This window comes from Gastrolobium bilobum, unplaced genomic scaffold, assembly GCF_033153095.1.
Source record: "Gastrolobium bilobum isolate Gb01-03AN ecotype WA unplaced genomic scaffold, APGP_CSIRO_Gbil_v1 utg16099, whole genome shotgun sequence".
Classification (NCBI taxonomy): Eukaryota; Viridiplantae; Streptophyta; class Magnoliopsida; order Fabales; family Fabaceae; genus Gastrolobium; species Gastrolobium bilobum.
Genome location: NW_026898009.1, coordinates 347,651 through 370,013, shown reverse-complemented (window position 1 = coordinate 370,013; position 22,363 = coordinate 347,651). Strand labels below are relative to the sequence as shown.

The 22,363-nt window shown below is 35.8% G+C and overlaps 2 protein-coding genes across 3 annotated transcripts; both read right to left on the bottom strand.

The window, feature by feature from the left end:
* Window positions 1-3,495: 3,495 nt before the first annotated feature.
* Window positions 3,496-5,981, bottom strand: LOC133312182 (pectinesterase/pectinesterase inhibitor-like). Its single transcript, XM_061513339.1, has 2 exons — window positions 4,970-5,981; window positions 3,496-4,304 (listed from the first exon to the last, which is right to left on the bottom strand). Exons 1-2 carry the CDS (start codon window positions 5,979-5,981, stop codon window positions 3,496-3,498), a joined length of 1,821 nt encoding a protein of 606 aa, XP_061369323.1.
* A 2,575-nt stretch (window positions 5,982-8,556) lies between these two features.
* Window positions 8,557-19,237, bottom strand: LOC133312187 (probable acyl-CoA dehydrogenase IBR3). 2 transcript variants are annotated; one of them, XM_061513345.1, is made up of 17 exons: window positions 18,973-19,237; window positions 18,732-18,869; window positions 18,414-18,554; window positions 18,210-18,341; window positions 17,565-17,750; window positions 17,210-17,287; window positions 16,962-17,075; window positions 16,165-16,263; window positions 15,969-16,086; window positions 15,578-15,840; window positions 11,589-11,783; window positions 11,303-11,445; window positions 11,043-11,127; window positions 10,744-10,953; window positions 10,224-10,376; window positions 9,093-9,197; window positions 8,557-9,009 (listed from the first exon to the last, which is right to left on the bottom strand). In XM_061513345.1, exons 1-17 carry the CDS (start codon window positions 19,108-19,110, stop codon window positions 8,818-8,820), a joined length of 2,490 nt encoding a protein of 829 aa, XP_061369329.1. In that variant the 5' UTR covers window positions 19,111-19,237; the 3' UTR covers window positions 8,557-8,817. The 2 variants fall into 2 exon arrangements, with proteins under 2 accessions (XP_061369329.1, XP_061369330.1); XM_061513346.1 differs by having other exon boundaries at window positions 15,578-15,807.
* Between the last annotated feature and the right edge of the window lie 3,126 nt (window positions 19,238-22,363).

Genomic DNA, 22,363 nt, shown 5'->3' with positions numbered 1-22,363 from the left:
GCTGATAAAGAGACAGTGCTGGAATGGACATCAAAGCATGGATGGTGCCGAAATTATCATCGACAAAGACAACTGAGCTGACCAGGACATCAGCATCAAGATCCCTCTCAGACATTTCATTTAACAGTTGGTGAGCAGCCGTGGTTTCCCCTTGACTATGCTACAAGCTTATTACAAGAAAGACCAAGTAACATAACATCAAAATAAATCTCCTAAATGAGAAACCAAAAATCAACAATGTGCTAAAAATGGCGTCGAAATGAACATCAACATGGAAGATGCCAGAATGATCATCGGCAAAGACAATTGTGCTGGAATGACCATCAGCAACATGGACAGTGCTCCCCCTCAAGAGGAACTTCTAAACAGTGCCGGAATTATCATCGGCAAAGACAATTGTGCTGGAATGACCATCAGCAACATGGACAGTGCTCCCCCTCAAGAGGAACTTCTAAACAGTGCCGGAATTATCATCGGCAAAGACAATTGTGCTGGAATGATCATCAGCAACATGGACAGTGCTCCCCCTCAAGAGGAACTTCTAAACAGTGCTGGAATTATCATCGGCAAAGACAATTGTGCTGGAATGACCATCAGCAACATAGATAGTGCTCCCCCTTAAGAGGAACTTCTAAACAGTGCCAGAATTATCATCAGCGGAGACAACATCAACAACTTGGACAACACTCCCCCTCAAGATGGATGATGAATAGTATAAATACTTCATCTTGGGAAGAAAGAAGATTAAAGAAAAACAAAGCTTCGCGGAATCGGAAAAGTCGCCAGAGACGGCGGTGGGTCGTCGAAAAAGTCGTCGGAGACGGTGGTGGATCGCCGAAAAAGTCACCGGAAAGTCATCGGAAAAGTCACTGGAAAAGTCGCCGGAGACGGCTGTCAACGGTGGACGACGCGGTCAACGGTGGTCAGTCAAAGACAACGGTGGTCAACCCAACAACTTCCCAAGGATCATTCTTTTCTGATGTGACAGATCAGTCTAAGCTGCAGTCACAGAGCATACTAAAAAAAACCCGAAAAAGAAATAGCAACGGGAATCCCTCAAGGAGGGTGATATCTCTCTATAACCATATTGAAATTATGGAAAATAGAACTAAGTTAAACAGATTAAGATTCCTCTTGTTAGGCTCTAGATACCATGTTGAATATCATAGATACAAGAGGAAATGATAGTAATCCTTGTTGTATTAAACTACACAACATTGGTGCTATTATATAGCAAACCAATTGAAGAATACAAAGAGACACACTCAATGTGGGACTTCTACACTATTAACGCTAACACTCTTAACACAAAATGATTATTAATTAATTAATAAGGGGCAAAAGGGTGAAAAAGTTTGGATTTTATATTAAATTTTTCTTTCACCTCGTTCTCTTTTCTCTCTTTTAAACTTTTATCAGAAGTAATACTATTCTCCTGTAAGTAAAGGACTTGTTATTTGGCTTTTTGACCCTTATGCCCCTTAATTAATAATTAATTACCAAATTGCCCTTCATTCAAAACTATTTCGAAAATTTACCCTCCCCAACAAACATAACACCAATCTACCCCTGTTTGACCGTTGACCACGAAGCCTACCCGGGTACATCATTACCTACCCGGGTAAATTTTGAAACTTTTTATCTACCCGAGTATGTAGGGGTGTACCCGGGTAGAGTTCTTGAATCTGGGAAAATGTTTGAATTATTTACCCGGGTAAGGAGCAGTGTACCCGGGTAAACATCGACGGTAGGGTTTTAAAATACCCCAGCAGCCCCATTTCGAAAACCCACAAAAGGGGTACCCGAGTAGAGCTGCTGGAGGAGTGTCTTCTTGAGCGATTTCAGGCATAATCTTGCACCAATTCGTCTTGTTTGTGATCATCATTCGCGGACCTTGCAACCTCTCTGCCTTCTACCGATTGAAATCGATCAAAGGTGCATTTTTTTTTCAGTTTTTTCAATTATGTTATGATTTCTGTTCTGATTCATTGTATTTTTGTTTATATCATTTGATTCTGTCCGAATTATTTTATCAATTTGTATGTCATACGCTTACCCTAACCCTAACCCTAACCCTGAATCTAACCCTAACCCTAACCCTAACCCTAACCCTAACCCTAACATGTATCTAATTTCTGATTTTGGTTATTTTTTCAGTTTAATAGTGTGACACAATGACCTCTCGACGCGTTTCAAAGCTGCCAGTGACCCATTCCGAGAGAAGAACCAAGAGTCGTCACGATGGGTCGTCATCCTCTCAGCCCCAGGCTGCTTCGAGTCAGGCTCCGGACTTGACGTTCGGATATTTGTTTGAGGATGACATACCTTCACACGAGAAGTTCGTGAAGTTTTTCATGACCCGGAAGATCTGCGAACCGAAATCACTGGATTCGGCATGAAAAACTTCATGAACTTCTCGTGTGAAGGTATGTCATCCTCAAACAAATATCCGAACGTCAAGTCCGGAGCCTGACTCGAAGCAGCCTGGGGCTGAGAGGATGACGACCCATCGTGACGACTCTTGGTTCTTCTCTCGGACTGGGTCACTGGCAGCTTTGATACGCGTCGAGAGGTCATTGTGTCACACTATTAAACTGAAAAAATAACCAAAATCAGAAATTAGATACATGTTAGGTTAGGGTTAGGGTTAGGGTAAGCGTATGACATACAAATTGATAAAATAATTCGGACAGAATCAAATGATATAAACGAAAATACAATGAATCAGAACAGAAATCATAACATAATTGAAAAAACTGAAAAAAAAAATGCACCTTTGATCGATTTCAATCGGTAGAAGGCAGAGAGGTTGCAAGGTCCGCGAATGATGATCACAAACAAGACGAATTGGTGCAAGATTATGCCTGAAATCGCTCAAGAAGACACTCCTCCAGCAGCTCTACTCGGGTACCCCTTTTGTGGGTTTTCGAAATGGGGCTGCTGGGGTATTTTAAAACCCTACCGTCGATGTTTACCCGGGTACACTGCTCCTTACCCGGGTAAATAATTCAAACATTTTCCCAGATTCAAGAACTCTACCCGGGTACACCCCTACATACTCGGGTAGATAAAAAGTTTCAAAATTTACCCGGGTAGGTAATGATGTACCCGGGTAGGCTTCGTGGTCAACGGTCAAACAGGGGCAGATTGGTGTTATGTTTGTTGGGGAGGGTAAATTTTCGAAATAGTTTTGAATGAAGGGCAATTTGGTAATTAATTATTAATTAAGGGGCATAAAGGTCAAAAAGCCCAATTATAAGCAAATTAAATTATATATCTGCATAGGATACCAAAAAAAAAAAAAATTATATATCTGCATTAATCGAATGATTATATATGGATATAGGAGCATGTACTGCAAATCACTTTCCTTCATTATACCAATAATTCAAATGATCATAACTTTGCATACAAACATTGTAGCTTAAAGGATGTCAATATTGCACCCCCTTTATCCTATATCGTTACCTTGTTCATTTGAATTTAAATAAGATATTACATTTCACGAGTACGTTCAGGATGCTCAGGCTGGATAAGGACACGTGCCTTCCCTTGTCCTCTCGTTGTAAAACCACCAACGGGTGAGGAATTTTTACTAGCCATAGGTCCAAGGTTGTAGGGTACCCCAGAGTTAACAATCCAACCATCACGTTCAGTAGCGTTAACAAGTTCAAAGAACTTTCCAGGGTAATAATCACCAGCTTCCGTAGGTGTTATAGTCTTAACACCAAACCACTTGACTCTTGATGACGTGTCAGCACCAGGACCCTTATTGTTGTACTCATAATAAGTGCATGTTTCCTTGTAAGCACTTCCCATCCATGCCATGTACCCTTCAGGGACAAAGATATCATCAATTTGTGAGTCCATGATAACAACCTTAGAATAAGGTTTCCATGGTCTTCCAAGGTATGATATCTTGGGTTTAAGGGCAGCAACCGCTGGTTCCCCTGTGAAGACACAGTTTTGGAAAACAAGGGCACTAAGGCTATTTTGTTTTGTTCTGCCACCTGCTGTTACCATGCATTGTTGTGAGTCTAAGGGTTTTCTCACTATTAGCTTGCAGTTTTGGAAGACTCCAAAGGCGTCACCGAAGATGAAATCAATGGTTCCACTTACGGTGCAGTCACGGTAGAATTGGCGTTGGGATTGAGTGTAAAGGGTGTCTTGGAAACCATCCATTTGGCAATTGTAGAACAATGCTTGGTCTGCTGTTACTCTAAGTGCCACTGCTTGGTGCTTCGTTGCTCCTGCTGTGTTCTCGAATCCAACATCCTTTGCCATGAAGTTAGCACCGTTAACTCCTGCATGTCATAATTAATAGTAATCATAAGCTACGTATATTTCCAAATGTTATTTAGTTTCACACAAGGTATGATCTTAATTTTGAACATTTTGTTCTAATAACACTCACTCACTCACTCAATTCTTTTAATTGGACTACTTTTGAGACAAGTGGTTTTTATATGTTGAACAAAAATCTACAAATTCTATATGAAATCCTAATTAATGGTATATCTTTTTTTTTTTTTTAGATTACATCTGGGTATCCCCACAGCCAATAGGCATGAGACTAATCCTTTGCCCTAGGTCAGCGCACAAAGCGGTAAAGAGCTGGCCACGAAATGTTTTCCATTCACAAGAGTTGGGGTTCGAACCCCCAACCACTTGCTTAAGGGACGAGATGCTGAATGATCACGCCCATCCACGTGGTTAATTAATGGTATCTCTATTTAACTGCTAGAGTACACATATGTTGAATAAACAGTAATACAGATTTAAATTTTTTTAAGACTATATATGCTCTAATTGTTAAGCATTGAGTACTATATTTTTGGATGTTCTATGTTTAAATTTCATTAAATCTGGTGGAATGGAGTTGTAGCATGCAATATTTCTTCATACTATGCTATGCTATGCGACCGAAAAAACAAAACAGAAAAACCTCTTTGTGTGGTGTGGTACTTACCAAAGGTTGCAGTGTTGTAAGTTTGGACACCGTCCTTGAAGTTGAGGCTACCACTGAATCTGGTTTTTGTGGGACCATCTCCGATGATGGTGACATGGGTCATTTCCTTAGGCACATTTACAATCTCATTGTATACACCAGTCTTAACATAAATCACAAAAGGCACTGCATTTTTTGGAGGAACAGTCTTAAGAGCATCACCAAGTGTTTTGAATTGGCCACTCCCATCTTTAGCAACAACAGCATTAGGCTTAATGCTTCCAGGACCAACCTGAAGAAGACGTCTTTGCCCTTCACTCACCCATGAAGGGAAACCATCCTCAGAGAGAAGTCTTCTGCTACCAATTGTGTTGATGTTGAGATCCTTGAGAATGCCAGAGACACCATTGATCATATCCAAAGCATTGCTACTTAGCTCCAAAGAGGTGTTCAGAACCTTAGCCATGGTTAAACCAGCTTGTGTTGTTGTGTTCTCAAAGCCATCTAAGCAAGTTTGTTGGTGAGAGAGGGTTCCTGTGATCCAAACCTTAAGGTCATAAGCGTATTCATTGAGCTTGTTGAAGTCAAACTTGTCCATTGTCTCAATAGACTTGTGAATGTCATCAACAGCATAATCCAACACTTCCTTGCAAATATCCATGGCTTGTTTTGTCATGTTGTCCTTTGCCAACTCATGATAAAGGGTGGAGTTGTTTATGTGGTTCAAAAGCTCCACAGCTGTTGCATTGAATGCGATTTTGATAAGCTCTTTTATGTCTGTGGTTTCGTTTGATGCTTTATCAAGGCTTTTGTGGCAGGTTTCTGGGTATTCTGTTGATTGGCAAAGCATTTCTACGTTCCTTTGAGAGCTAAAGACATGACCAGTACCCTCATCATGCCCGTTGCTTTTGCCGGTGCCGCTGCGGGTTAAACCAACCGCCACCGCAGCCACCATAGCCACAAGAAGGATTGAAGAGATGCCAACAATGGCAAACCTCTTCTTCTGATCACGGCCACTATTTTGTTCGGCCATTTTAAACTATGATTTCAATATATTTTGTTTTTTTTTGTTTTTTTGTTTTTGTGCAATAGAAATGTAAAAGAATCAGAAACAATGTTGCTCTAGGCCCTTTTTCCTGGGCAGTGTTTTTCAAAGACCTAGGGCGCTCTTGCTTCCCAATCGTGGGAATGAATATTCTATTTATACAAAGCACAATATCCCTTGTCAAATGGAAGGTGGGAATCCCTTATGAAACAGAGTGTAATTGTAATATCCACCACTAGGCATGTCACCTAACTACTAAACCTGGCATGTAACATCAACCGAAATATAGCTCATTGACTAATTATGGCATTTTATTTGTTAATCAAAAGATGGTTCAAAAGGGTATAGTTTAGAGGAGCTCCTTGAATCATGGGACTTCGAGATTGGACAGAATAGATGGCGGGTGCGATCAGTATTCTTGTTATGCTTGCATGGCTTTTGCAGTTTGTTATTGTTTTGGTATATATTAAGTAATCATATTGTTATTTGTTACAAGGAAAATGACCAATAATGTACATCATTATCAGTTCATTGCACAACAAAATAACACATGCCAAAAGGTGTTTTTTTATTCTTTATTTTTATTTTATTATGCCATTGCTAACTCACCCAATAACAGCCCTAGCCACTGAAAAAATCTAAAATGTTCGACCACTAAAAATTTTTGGTGGTTCCTCTCGTAATAAGAATTTTTTTTTTTTCCATTTTATCCTCCTCATTTATGAGAAGGGAGCACCGAGTGAGTGGTGCTCCCGGAGCAACCAAATTCCTCTCCTAGCCACCACACCTCATCACTACAATACAGCACTACTGTTTCAAGCTCATTTGTTCGGAACAGTGGCCAAAGTGCCACTGTTAGAAAAAAAACATCAAAATTTCACGCCAACAGTAAATTTTGTCAAAATGCCACGCGGCATATTTTGCTACACTGTGTAGCGAAATATGTGTGCAAATAACTCGCTACACGGTGTAGCGAAATATTCCGCGTCAGAATGCACAGAACCAAAAATGCCACGTGTCAGACAGTGTAGCGAAATTCTCCCTGTTTGACATGTGGCCTTTTTGGTTCTGACGTTGCATATTTCGCTACACTGTGTAGCGAATTATTTGCACACATATTTCGCTACACAGTGTAGCGAAATATGTCGCGTGGCATTTTGGCAAAATTTACTGTTGGCGTGGCATTTTGGTGTTTTTTTTTGCCAACAGTGGCACTTTGGCCACTGTTCCCATTTGTTCTTGATGCTTGAGTAAGCATTTATTGTCTCACTATTCCTTCTTTATTCGTCTCTCTTGTTCTTGGTGTTTCTCGCTAATTGTTTGCATCCACAACATTCCATGCAATTCTATTTGGCCACAGAAAAATATGATTCTGATTTTGTGCTATGGACAAGTGAAGTGAGAAACTTGGCCTTAGATGAAAGTATTTATAGTTGATGACAAAAAACTTGTTGAAACAATGATTGGCATCCATGTTGTGGTAAGATCGGACTATTTTCATGTTATGTCAATTAGTGATGTATTTCTAGCTCCTTTAATTTATATTTATTGGTGTAAAAAATTTCAGTATATTTACACCAAAATCCAAAATAATGGTTTCACTTCATTGTTCAAATATTAACTTCTCGAATACTTGTTTTGGCTGGCAAACAGATATCAAAGTAAAATCCTATTATATCCTCTGTTTACATAGTATGTGAAGGAAGTTTGGACCTTGAGAAAGTTGAAACTTGCAATATTTAATCCGTTATGGTAGTATATTCTCCTCTGCTGCTAGAATCAACTCCAGAAAATAGAAATGTTTCTTCAGAGACTAATACTGATTGAATGTGTGAAACGTTTTTAGTCTTAACCTGAGTTAACATACTCATTAACATTTATATGTACTATTTCAGGCCTTTCCACCTATTACCCTGGACAACTGTTGACTTTCAATTGCATTGGGTGAACTGTTATTTTATTTTTATTTTTTATTTACTATTTTCATTATTTATTTTTTTGGTTCATCCAACAGCTGACCCAACTGATTTGGGATAAAAGTGTTATTGATGTTGATTTACTCTTTATAAATTGATCATTTATTTGTGGGTGAAATAAGTTTCCAATTTCTTGAGTCAAATTCAGCTCAATATGCTTAGGTGTTCTGAATTATAGAATTTAGTTTTGATTTCAATGAATATGACAGTGATGTGCTGATTCATGGCACAAGTTTTAGCTCATAAAGCTATGGAGATCACGATTGGGTCCATGAGGCATGGTTATTATATATTTACTGACCTGAGGCTTCAATTAATATTGTAAAGGAGATTCCATTAATTCACGTTTACTTGAGATAGATGAAGATGATGGAAGAGATGTGGTTTTAACTAGTAGAGTTTCAAAATATAGGTAAATACCGTAAACGTGTTGTTTAAATGAACTTTCTTTTGCTGTTAATTACAAATAAGTTATGACTATTGGCAGGTATCATTGTACTTATTTCCTTTTTTTGCTTTGTACTTGTGAAATCTTATTAGGAATCCTTCTTGTAGTTGTGGTTCCGGAATACTTCACTACTGTGTAGTAAGGATTAAGGTATTTACTATTTAGCAAGGAATTAGAAGGGTTACAATTATGGAACGCACAAAGTGAAAGCTTATTTTGAAAAAAAAAAAAAACTAATACAAATTACCTAATGCTCCCAAAAGCATTTCGGAACACTGCTATTGTCATAAATGCTTTTTTTCTTGGAACACTTATTTGATGGCAGTGTATTTTCCTGCTTTGTTTCAGTTTTTAATTTGGTAACTTTCTTTTCGTCCCATGATGCAGAATGTTGAGGTAATCAAAGCTTGGCTCTCCGTAGTTCTAACTTGGCTATGGTACCCAAGTGAACTTCATCTGGACCATCTGCGATTCTCAATGTTCTTGCAGCTGCCCAAAGATGTGCCAGGACTGTGTCAGATGATACACCAGCTGCTCCATGCACTTGCATGGCCATGTCAAGCACCTTTAGTGCCATGTTTGGCGCGGATACCTGAACACAAACCAAGCATATTGTTGAAAGAAAATCAATCTCATGAGTAAAATGATAGGAACCCCGGATGAGGATCGAATTACCTTTGCCATTGCTAGGATCCCTCGAGCTTTTTTGTTCCCATGCCTATCAAGTTGGTCAGCTGCTTCCAACACCAACAATCTGCTCTGCTCTAGCTCTATTCGGCACTGAACAATAGAAAGCTTAGTAAGGGAAGATACTGTTAAAGTCAAATTGAAATAGATTTCTGTTTTTGACACTTTTTATAGGGGGCGCTTGGTAGAGGAGAAATTTGTTTTTACCATGAAATTATAATTACTGGGAATATGGTGGGAAAATGAGTTTTCTAAGAAAGTTAGAAAAAAGTTGTTTAGTAGGCCGAAATATTACTGAGGAAATTGGTTTAAGTTTCCTGAGTCTATGTTTGGTTGAAGGTAAAATATTGTTGGGAAAATGGGGTGAAATTACGAAAGCAACTCTTGACTAAATAATATTGCACAGTACACGAATAGGGTTAGAAGAGGGTCATTTTCCGTCATCTACTTCAAGCTCCTTTTTCCATTTTGCCAGTAATCTCAAAATACCATTTTCGAAGTAGTATTCTTAAACCGTGTTTTTCATCACAATTTTCAAAGAAGCGAGAAATGATGGACAAATCAGTTTACTGGGTGAATTTTTTAAAAACTTGTACCAAATATGGACAACTTAAGGGGGCGTTTGATTGAGGAAATTTTTTTGGAATAGTAGAGAAATGAGATAGATAGAGAAATGATTGGAAAGATAGATAAAGTGAGATAGGTAGAAAAATGTAAAAAAAAGTTGTTTGGTGGGGAAAAATTTTACTGGAAAAATTAGGTAACTTTATGAAATCAACAGTCCATTAAAAGCCAGATAACCGGTTTTTCGAAAAATCCCACCTTCAAATTGGGTTTCTAAACAGTGCGGATATCTATGTTTCTCATAAATCCATACAAATTGGATAGATGGGTTTTTGGTGAAAATACGTTGAAACAAATATAGTGTTTCTAAAAGCCATACTTGAGAAACATAGATATCCGCTGAAAAGCTCCCAACCAAACACCACCTAAAATACCATTCTAAATGCCTGGGTATCTTGAGAAAAAACTCCTACCAAACACCCCCTAGGTAAATGTTTTTTTTTTCCCTCACCCAATCCCATGGATAAAAGTGTGATGCTTGTTCAATCCGAATACCTTAGCCATATCTGAAAGAAATGAACCCTGTTCAGCGATCAACTTCCCAAATACTCTTCTGCTAACAGCTCTTTGAGCCATCATATACATGCCTCGCTCAGCAGCACCTATCAGTCTCATACAATGGTGCAGCCTTCCTGGACCTAGCCTACCCTGCAAGTGTGCAAGTTAGCAGCAAATGAAAAATACACTTTTCGGTACTTTAAACATCTCAACAACATAAGGAGACCTACAGTGTTTCAAGCCTTAAAACTATATCAACTTGCTCATTTTGGGGACTTTGACTGGTTCGAAAATTATGAACAATACTTGATAAAAAAAAAAAAAAAATCAGTAGAATTGATACTTTAAGCAGATTAAACCATGGGAGGAATTGACACATAAAAGTTGAAGAGCTCCTCAAGCTTTTAAGCATAGTTGAAACTCAATTGTACAAAATGTGCCCGAGTTAGTGGATAACAGAGTTCAAACCAACATCACAAGCTAGTATTCAATCCAAGGGAAATATTTTTCAACTTACTTGAGCGATCTCAAATCCACGTCCTTCACCCAGTAAGATATTTTTTGCTGGCACACAAACATTTTCAAATGTTACTTCTGCATGCCCGTGAGGTGCATCATCAAAGCCAAATACCATCAATGGTCTCTTTACGTGAACACCAGGAGTCTGGATATCCACTAAGATCATAGATTGCTGTTTATGCGTTGCTGCATTGAAGTCAGTTTTCCCCTGTGTACATGATTTGATCACTCTCTAATCTTTATTGACATGAATAGCACATGGACTCTTGATGCAAAAAGTTTCAACTAAATACTCACCATGACTATAAGAATTCTGCATCTCGGATCCATAGCACCGCTGGTCCACCATTTTGTCCCATTGATAATATATGAATCTCCTTGCCTACACACGAAGAAAAATTAAGAAAATAATAGTCCATAGCCTCATAAATTTCTATTTGTTTCTATCAAGAAGCTTGACTGAAACCTATGATTTTAATTAATTTTCCAACGCACTTACATCAGCTAAATGGAAAGGGTGAACTAAAGAATTACTTTAAGATTATTGGTAATCCTACCTTTTGATAGAACACTCAATATTGGTTGCATCAGAAGATGCAATACGTGGTTCTGTCATTGCAAATCCAGACCTAATCTTCCCCTCAAGCAAAGGAATAAGCCATTCTCGCATTTGTTCTTTATTTCCATAGCGCAGTAATACCTAATATGTAATGTTACAACAAGATCAGACAAAAAGTGCAACATAGGTAGAGAGAAGTGCAGAATCTTCTCAACCCAGGAGAGAATCCAATTAAAGTCAGTCAATTATTGATCAATCCTGCAAATATATAAGTTCCATCTTACCTCCATATTACCTGTGTCAGGTGCACCACAGTTAAACACTTGTGGAGCCCAAACAGAACGACCCATGATCTCACAAAGGTATCCATATTCGAGATTTGTGAGACCAGCACCCAATAACAAGTCATTTGCATCACTAGGGAGATCATTATTGCTCCCATCAAAAATAAGATTTTTTGCCCTCGCAGCACTATCAAGCTGCATAAAAACAGAGATATTAACAGGACTTTATTCTCAAAAAATATAGTACCATTGAGAGGTAATAAGAGAAGAAGTCAAAAAGTCATCATAGACCACAAATGCCAAATCTCAGCTCTATTAAAATCATCATCTTACTTTTTTATATTTCAAGAATTTCTGTACTAAAATCTTGTACATACTTTTATATTCTGCCATTTTACCCTCTGCCCTTCTCCAAAGGCAACTGACCATCTTCATATTGCATTTTAATTTAACACAATGTTAGAATATCTACAAAATATCTTAGAGCAAGAAAATGATGCATAATAGATTTGGGTAATTTATATTGTCATTTTAAGAATATTTATGTTACCCAATTTCTAGGGGTCATATCTTTCTTTCTTTTCTTTTTTTTTGGAATCTTATCTTATTCTTAGGGAATTAATCATTTCTTTAACAAGTTTTTTGTTCCGTTATTTGATTAGGATTAGAAGTCTAGTATTTTACCAGCATAAATAGGGGATAGTAGTTTGTCTTTTATATCACACCACATCAATATACACCATATCAATCTAAGAAAATATTATTTAGAGTCTATATTTCACCATGGTATTAGATCGTTATCATCATCTATGACCCGATCTCATGATTATTCCATTGTAAAATTCCCTAAAATCTGGACCCCACTACATTGGTGACTTTATCTCCATGATTCTTTTCTTTCAGTTGGTTGGCCGTGCACCAATTATATCAATAAAAGTCTAGTTTTTCTTTCTACCGACTATTGTTTTGTTGTATTTCACTTTTTGGCAACCTTTTCCCTTCTTTTCTCAGTCTGACAACAAACCTACTGCACAAAGGCTACCCAACTTTGCGAAGATAGAGGTGAGAGTCAACTGTATGTAGCTTTTGTGGAACAAATGTACTCAAAATGAAGATTTCAATAATACAAGAGTTTTGATGATAACAAACAAGTTTGGAAAAGACTTCAAGAGTGATATAACTCACAACAATCAAAAAGAAGTCTAAGGAAGCAATTCAACAAGTCAATGGATACAAAACCATCAAGACACATAACCAAGTCCAAAGAGAGATCAAGAATCAAACTACAACGGAAGTACCTAAGTCCTAGAACCTACAAGTAGTACATCTATAGGACTTAGACTTGAATGTAAAGGTAATTGACTAAAATTGCATGAATGAGCTTAAAGTATACCTATCTTTATACATGCATTGTCAACGTCTTTAAAACACTACAAAGATATTTGAAAATCTCATTAAAAACATCCTTGACCTGGTTTATAACTTTAAAACATTTTCATTAAGTCAAGGATTTACATAAAAAGTGATTGGAGGCAAGTTGGAGTGCTTTTGAACTCTTAAAAGACTGCATTTTACTAGCTGTCAAGAAAGTATTCGAATACTTTCTTGACAAGTATTCGAATACCTGTGCTGAGAACAAAAGTAATCGAATACTTATAGAAAAGTATTCGAATACTTTTCTGGAAATAAAAGTATTCGATTACTTATTGAAAAGTATTAGAATACTTACTGGACAGTAAGTATTCTAATGGCTATAAACGGCTAGTTTTGATCCAACACTTATAAATACTCATTTGTTACGCCTCAAATGAGAAGAAGTTACTGTTTTATTGAATATACAATCATTCTTGATTATTTTCCTTAAATCAAACACATCATCTACTCATTCTTACATATCTTGATCATAAAACCTCTTTGAGCTCTTTTCTTGTGATATCCATCAATACCTATAAGCTTCAACTTGTTAATTTGTACTTTAAGAGTACTTATTCATTTCTAAACACTCATCCACTGAATACTTGAGTTGAGGGTAGTGAAACCCCTTTGTATTTGAGAGGTTACCAAATTCCTAAGTAAATTTTGATTGAAAGTTGTAAGGCACCAAGAGCCCGAAGTCTTGAAAGATTGTAGTGGTTTATCAAGCACCCTTGAAGCTTGATAGTTAGTGAAAAAGGTTGATCGAGCGGCTTCAATCTGAACGTAGGTCACGATGATGGTAACCGAACCAGGATACATCTAGTTTGCAATTTCTCTAACCTTGAACTCCTTATATTTAACTTGAAATTGCACTATTAGATTGTGTTTGTCTACTTTTTAGTTCATATTTATTGCTCATACACTATTACTTTCACCTAGAATTATTTGTGTTAAATCAATTGATTGAAGAAATACTGTTCAAAATATCAAAGGAGGCATTTTGCGAAAAGATTTTATAAAACTCAATTCACCCTCCTCTTGAGTATTGAAGCCACTTACCTAACAGCCTTAACCTTTGCATTTTTGAAAAGAGGTTATTTCCTAGACTCGAACCCGTGACCTTCACGGTTATAAAGAAGCAACCTTACCACTCGCTCCAAATCTCACCCTCACTTTGCTCTTAATAAGTCTTCATCTTAGCTAAATCTCTTCCCTCAAATGGTATAATTGTTGGTCTTCCAATGCTCAAATAGCGTTGAGGGGGAGATTGAGAATGATGATCCAAACCCAACTTATATTTTTATTATGGTGGTGATTTCTTTCCCACAAATGAATCATTTTAGTGGCGACTTCTCTTCTTGTTGACGTTCCAATGATGAGTCACTAGTCCCTTAATTTGATTCCCAAATTTAATTTCCAAGTTTATTGGGTCACCTAAGTTTTCTTGTTGTTCAAAGCTTTCCAAATACTGTTTTTGAATTTGGAGAAGTTTTACTCGTCGATGTAAATAATTGCTTGCTAGGAAATTTTCACTAAGCTTCATTTCGATGAAGTATTTTCTTATTTGGCCATGTAATATTTCAACTAGCTCTTTAGGATATGACATTGTTTGTCGTCTTGATGAGTTACCTTTTTAGGAATGCTCATCTCTATGGCATCTCTAACATCCATGAGGCTTTTCCCCCTTTTTCCAGACATGCTTTTATGGAGCCCACTTTATATTTTTGTTATTTTCTTTTTAAAATATTCATTTTTAACAAGCTTAGAACTTAGCAAGAGTGTTAGAATATCTACAAAATATCTCATAATATTTTAGTTGTATCTTTTAATATTTAGAATATCTTACATGAACTTTAGAATGTATTGCGGAATTAATTAGTCATCCAATTGAGGACGCAATATTAGGAGTTATTTCCTATTCATTATCTTTCTTGATTCACTCCCTTATTTTATTAGGGCTTTGTATTAGTAATACTACTCTAGAATTTGACCTAATTATTTGTATAAAGAAGACCATTGAGTTAGTATTTTGTATCACATTACAAACTGTATCAATATAATATTCTTTTATAGAGAATTCACGTTGACTTTTCCTTTTTCTCTGCACAAGCCCCATAATTTTAACGCATAACAATCCCCAATTTTGGAACTTCTACATTGGCATTCTAATATTTCACTGTACAACTCACAAAGCTTGAGTATATATGCAATAATCTCTCATTCTCTCTAAACACATACTAAAGTCATGAATCTCATATAAGGTCGAATACTTCACATTGGAAACCTTCAATTCATTCTCAATAATATTTCACTAGAATAGTGGGTCATAATGTATTTGTTTAAATTGTAGAATCTATTGCATAATAGTGTGAACTTCGGCAAGAAAATATTGAAAATGGTGAAAACCCTTTTATACCAAGTACCAAGGTCTATAACAAATAAATTCAAGCCTATCGGTGAAGATATGGAGAAAGCTGTAATATATCAAAACCTGATAGAAGGATGATAAAAGCTTCTGAAATCACGTAATAAAGATAAAATATACTACAGAAGAGCAGGATAAAGATGCATACCGGAATAAATAAGTTCCACAAGCCTTCTTTCTTTGCTATCTCCTTTAACTTTTCCTCTGCTGGGTGAATAGTCCATCGCAATTCTGACTGGGCAAGTTTATAAAATTCATTTTCCATGGGGTATATATGTTCCTCCATGAACTTAATTAATTTGTTCCTCAGCGTCAAAACCTTTTGACTAGGAACAAACTTCCCCTGATTTGAGAGGCCCTGCATATCATTCCCATGCACTAACTCTTTTGAATAGTCTTTTGCATTTGCATCTGATTTGATAAGAGTAAAATGCCTCAGCTATTAGTGTAATACTAATAATCTAGTAATATGATTAGCATAGGGTAAAGTAACAAATTATGTGAGCTAAATTGCATGTAAGAGCCCATGGTATAGCTACCAGAGGGAGGATGTTGAGGAAGCACAGATTTGTGTTCAATAAATTCCCAAGCAGTATCTATAAGACCGTTAGCAAGTACTTCTGTGTGTCGTGCGCGTTCACCTCCTGATGCATTACCCTAGATTGCACACAAAAGAGCTACAAATTATTTAATCTTAAACTCCAATGGAAACATGTCTCTAACAAGTTTAGATACCTTAACCCATCTATTATACACTCCTGCATAAATTGAAGCCCCACGGAAGAAAGAAAAGGCAACATAGAACTTCCACTCAGCAGCAGGCCATTTTCTTCCCTGGCATCCAAAACCCCTTTGTTAGAATTCTTTAGTATAGGCAAAGATAGGATATAAATCAACCACTATTTCACTTGACCATTTCTAGATGCTGGAAGATGTATATAGATTGCAAAATTTAACTACAGGACAACACAGTAGATCAACATATCATACAAATGTTAGAGATATGCCAAAAGCATCCCTAGCCAATGTTCATGACCATCAAGTTTCTAGCAAAACAAATATATGATCCAAATCATCTAGTTATGAGATTAGCTAGTTATTGTTGAACATGCTGTTGGATTTTTTAATCCCATATATTTACCATGGTTTCCCCATCGTGCCTGTGTGATCTTCGACATATATACAGAATGGGGACAGTTTCTCTCCTTCACTCCACACACACAAATCCTTGTTCATGATTGCTTTCAGGATTAATTATGGCTGGCTGCTACATCTTCATCCTTTTCTAGGAAACCCTATTCTAGATAGATATTATTGTGCATGTTGTAATTAGAATTAAATGGATTAGGAATTTTAAATTGTTGCTAATTTTATTTGAATCTAAATTCCATCACATGCCTAATGGAGTTTCCAATCCCTAACAAGATTGTGTCTTCAGGCAAAGGCAATAAATAAACTTCGTTGATCTATACCAGCATACCTCATAGGTGATACAAAAATCCAAATTGAGCATATATAGTTACAGCACTTACTGCCAGAGAGCAGTATTCAGCCAAATACTCTGGTAGTGAAGGAATTCCCTCTGGTAATCCCGAACGTTCCATACCTTCCTGTATTTTTTCATGCCCAATATCTGCAATATAAGGCTGCCAAAGAAAAAGAAAAGCCATGAATAAATGAAAATACTAACCATCAAGATTTTATAAACAAGTATGCAGTTGAATATAACAAATACATCTTTATTTGCCAAAGTCTTGACTCAGAATAGTGTAGTACATACCAGACAGCTATATGCAACATCACACATTTGGTTACCAAGGGTAGAGAGTTCCCAGTCAAGTATGCCAATTACCTGATCCTGCAGTAGAAAGAAATCTTATCAGGCATAAGACCTGGATTCTAAGATGCCAATGAATTTTTATAAATCCTAAATGCTAATCTTGACACTTTCCAGATTCCAGAGTAATCTATACATGACAACATAAATTTCTATTTCTTTTAGCACGATGGTTATGATACTCTAATTTTGACCATGAACAGATAAAATATATATGCATTAATACCGGAACAAAGAAAAAGGACTTCTTTTTAATCCAATGGAAGGAAAGTGTATACTCTTACTATACGCATCTTACCTCTGTGGGATGGAACACAAGATTGTCAATGCGAAAATCTCCATGAACCAGACCTGCTGTAGCTCCTGAAGAATCTTCAGAAGGGATTCGATGCTGTAGCCAATCAACCAAGGCAAACATTTTTTGATTTCTTGCAGGTTTACCCTCACTGGTTGAGGCAACATATTGCTTAGCCCACCTCTCAATCTAAAAAAAAATAAAAAAATATATATCCATTACTGCTATAATGTTGGCAAAATAAAACTAATTCGATCCTAACCCTTCTTTTGTGACCTGGTACAATAGCATGGGAGGGGATAGGAGAGAGGGGAATGGTGCCAAGAAATGGGCATGAGGAAAGGGATAAGCACCCGTAACCCAGGATTGATCCTGGGCAACCTGATGGAAGATTCAAACTTTTCAAGGTCTCCACAAAAATAACTTTCACAAATTTTATTGTACTGTAATAACTGGTTAATGCATCCGTGTTCAACTTTTCTATAGACCTATACAGTGATACAAGGTTCATCACACAGTCAAATGGCACTCCTTTCTATCCTCATACAATATATATCTCTTCGGAAAAAAAAAAAAATCATTTTCAAGGCATAACCATGACCATAAACAAGCATACAGTTCAACTGAAATTCATTTAAAGTAATTTACCTGTCTTTTGCAATAATCATTACGGCGCCCAAATTTTCCCAGACCAATGGAGTCCACATTAGCAGAATGTAAGGAAGCTAAGGTTTTAGCAGTTTCCCGGTAAATTGCTCTCCTCCTCTCTGGTGCCACACCCTGACACATTTATATAACACACTTCAGCAATCCACTAAATTTAGTTTGAGAAAAGTGATAGAAAAATCATACTGGTAGCTTGGGGTCAGTAAATATGCGTCCCTCCAAATATTCCATGATATAAAATGCTGTTCCAATAACAGTTGGATCATTGCACAAACAGAAAACTTTAGGAACCGGAACTTGAGTATGAGTGCCTAACGCCTGGAGAACCTGTTGAGTTAAAAGGGGAAAGACAAGAAAAAAGGAATCATTTTTTTTTTCCCCTTCTCATAACACATTGTGTTCATAACTATCAATTTGATTCACTGCAAAAACTAATCTGCACAATCAAAATTTTCAAATCCAAAACAAATGGGCATTCAATATTCATCAATGAATTGAAGAAACCTGAAACTCTCTGTCGACGGCATGAGCTGAAGCGAGCAATGTCCCAGGAGGTTTCTTCCTCAGAACATAGCGTTTCACCTGAGAGCCTTGTGAGCCCACTTCCATCAAGTACGTGGGGTTGGATTGTCCATGCCCAAACTAGAACAATTCACCACAAGAGTCAAATATATATATAAAAAAAAAAGGGAATTTTGATGCAATAGAAGATGACCCAGAAAGAGAAAAAGGGAAAAGATGGAACCTGGGAGACGGTGAAATGAGTAGGGGAGTGAGGGAAGGCAGAAATGTTGGAAGAACAATAGCGAATGAGAGATTGAAGGTTGAAGTGTTGATGAGCTGGGGTGAGTTTCGGTACAAGGTTAGATGTGTCCCTCGTCATATCCGATTTCGATTTTGTAAAAGAGTGAGTGATCGATGATCACCTATGGCTATCTTACCTAATATATATATAGAGAGAGAGACAGAGAGAGGGATGAAGATGATTGAGTTTACGAGGTCGTGTGCTTGTCCATTTGTTGAATGTTAAGATTAATGTTTCTCGTGGAAATATAAATAACCTTATCCCCGCAACACAGATAGAAACAGAAAGCGAGATCCATCCACGTGATTCGTTTTTTTCGGTTAATTCCACATAAATCAAAATGTTTTTATAATTATAATTTATTACGATTTTCTCATGTCGTAGGAGACTTGTTTTCTCTTATTAGTTACTTTTCGATTTTCGTGCAATATTTTTTTTTATTTTTTTATTTTTTAATAGATGTGAGTCTCACATAAGATGTGTCTACAACATGAAAAAAATTTCTCCTACCACGTAAGAAAATCGAAATCCTTTATTATAAGGAAAAAATGTGTATCATTTTAAAGAACATAAAATTGTGTCATTTTAAGTGAGAGAAAGAGATAAATCATGAGAGAGAGAATAGATGGAAAAAGTTTTAAAGGTGTGAGTCTCACTTCTTTATAAGAGTGAAAGGATATAAGGTGTGTCATTTAAAATGACACACCTTTCTCCCTTATTATAAGGCTTTAATTGTTTTTCTTAGTATAATCTTTTAATCTAAAATAATTTATTTTGAGAATAAATATAAATATTCACTATAAAAATATTATATATATATATATATATATATATATATATATATATATGAGCTTTACATCTCTTCTTTCACAGTAGAACTCATGACTTTGCAGCAGACACAACCAAAAGTGGGAGTCACACTTTTTAAAATAGAAAAAAAAAAACAAGGCATAACTTTCAAGCACTCAGCGGTAGAAGAAGTTTCTTCTTCTTTCAAAGGAGAAGTGATTTTCCCTCTATATATATATATATATATATATATATATATATATATATATATATATATATATATATATATATATATATATATATATATATATATATATATATATATACAGGATATTCTTACACCGGTGTAAGAGTTAGAAGTCTTACACTCAATCTTGACCATTGATCCACTTGTATCCAATGGCTCACATTACTAAAAAAATTTAGCCGTTAGATATAAATGGAATCAACGGATAAGATTGAAAGTGTAACTTACACTGGTGTAAAATGATCCTGACCCTATATATATATATATATATATATATATATATATATATATATATATATATATATATATATTATCCCTATTCGGAGAAACATCAATAGGTATATGAGTCATGATTATACTATTAATATTTGCCGTCATTCATATTTAATGGTTTTGATTTATAAAATATATGAACGATTAAATACAAGTAAATTAATGATCAAAATTTGATATAAAATTTCTTATTCGTACATTAATGTAATAATAATATGCTCTCTTTATATATAGTTAAATATTTTTCCTACCACAAGAGATAACTTATCAGTTATCTCCATTCCTAAATAACTTTGTTCTGAATTTGAGATAAATATACTTTTGTAATTTTAAATTATTATAAGATTATATTAATTTTTATAATTATAATTTATTTTCTTTTAACCTAAGCCAATATCGTTTTGAGATAGGGGTGACAATTTTTAGGTAATTTGCATGTGATTAGGGTTAGTAATTTTGGTGGATATGATATTATACAAATTCAACATGAACATAAATACATTAAACACAACCGCTACACAAATTTAAATGAGTTGAAATTTTCAACACGAACTTGACACATTTACAAGTTCACACAACACGATACAAATAACTAGCTAACCTCAAAGTGAGTTTATTATTATATGACAAATAACATGTGTATTGCATGTTATTTTCACCAATATCTTGTTGACACAACGCGATACGAATAATGTATAACAAAATTAGCACTGGTCAATTTTGTGTTTGAAGGAAAAAAAAATTCCGTATTAATTTTTTAAAATACAAACACAACACAAATTTGAAAAGGGATTGACTCGAATACAAATTTTTTGTGTTATACGTAAGTTCAAACCTCAATATTACCATTATGTTAAAAACAATTCTCAAATTTGTTGTAAAATATTAAGCTGTACACTAACTAATTTTTATAAGTAAAAACAGTTAATCTTAAATTTGAAGAATCATTAATGTAAGTCATATTAATTTTTTTAGTTGTGTTTAAAGGTGGTTTTTTAACTAGGATTTATAATTGTTAAAAATAAAGTAAAACTTCTACATTTTTAAAATTTCACAATCTGTTGCTAAATTTTTATGGAATAATTTAGAGGTTGGAAGGAGAGGCTTAGCAGTTAGCAACACTAACCATTAGAGGGGTTAAAGCCGCGTCGGATTGTTAATGATAAAAATAAATATAAAGTGTTAAATATGAGAAATCATAATTATACAAAGGTGAAAATGAATATAACCGTTGAATTATCATAAGTGATTTAATGATAAAATTAATTGATAATAATCTTAATTGATTGTTAGAATATCTTTTCCCTTATAAATTATTCATGAAGATAATCCAAACCTTCGTTGGATTGCATCCAGTAATCATTTGAATACTTTTTTTTTTGTGGTAACATATCATTTCAACACTTCTATTGTGGCTTCTCTTCTCTTCTCTTCTCTTCTCTTCTCCCATATAATGATTTCTGCAACTTGCATACTTGAGGCGAATGAGAAGAGGAGAAGCCCTCAGGCAATGCCATGTATACTTCTTCATGAAGATCGCCATGTAAGAAGGCATTGTTAACATCCAGTTGAACTAAGTGCCAACCGCGAACTGCAGCAAGGCTCAGTAATACACGGACAGTAGTCATTTTGGCAACCGGTGAGAATGTATCGAAGAAATCAACGCCTTCCATTTGCGTGTACCCTTTGGCAACGAGCCGTGCCTTATACCTTTCAATTGTACCATCAGCATGATGTTTTATTTTGTAGACCTATTTGCATCCAACCACATGTTTATCTACTGGTTTGTCAACAAGTATCCATGTTTCATTTTGCTCTAAGGCAGAAATTTCATCTCTCATAGCCTTTTGCCAATGCTCATATTTACTGGCTTGAGCATATGATCGTGGTTCAACATGGGTGAATGTGTTGAGACAAAAACGAGTATATGTGGGAGAGCAATTTTTATAAGACAAAAATTGAGATAAAGGAGAATTGGTGGTACCTGAGGAAGATTGAAAAGCTGATGTAGTAGAGAGGCTG

Coding starts and splice junctions, on each gene's coding strand:
- LOC133312187 (XM_061513345.1), bottom strand. CDS start 19,110: ATGACGAGGGACACATCTAACCTTGTACCGAAACTCACCCCAGCTCAT. Junction 18,555..18,731: donor CCGTCGACAGAGAGTTTCAG/GTTTCTTCAATT, acceptor TTAACTCAACAG/GTTCTCCAGGCGTTAGGCAC. Junction 10,377..10,743: donor GTGGATTTGAGATCGCTCAA/GTAAGTTGAAAA, acceptor GCACACTTGCAG/GGTAGGCTAGGTCCAGGAAG.
- LOC133312182 (XM_061513339.1), bottom strand. CDS start 5,981: ATGGCCGAACAAAATAGTGGCCGTGATCAGAAGAAGAGGTTTGCCATT. Junction 4,305..4,969: donor TTACAACACTGCAACCTTTG/GTAAGTACCACA, acceptor TATGACATGCAG/GAGTTAACGGTGCTAACTTC.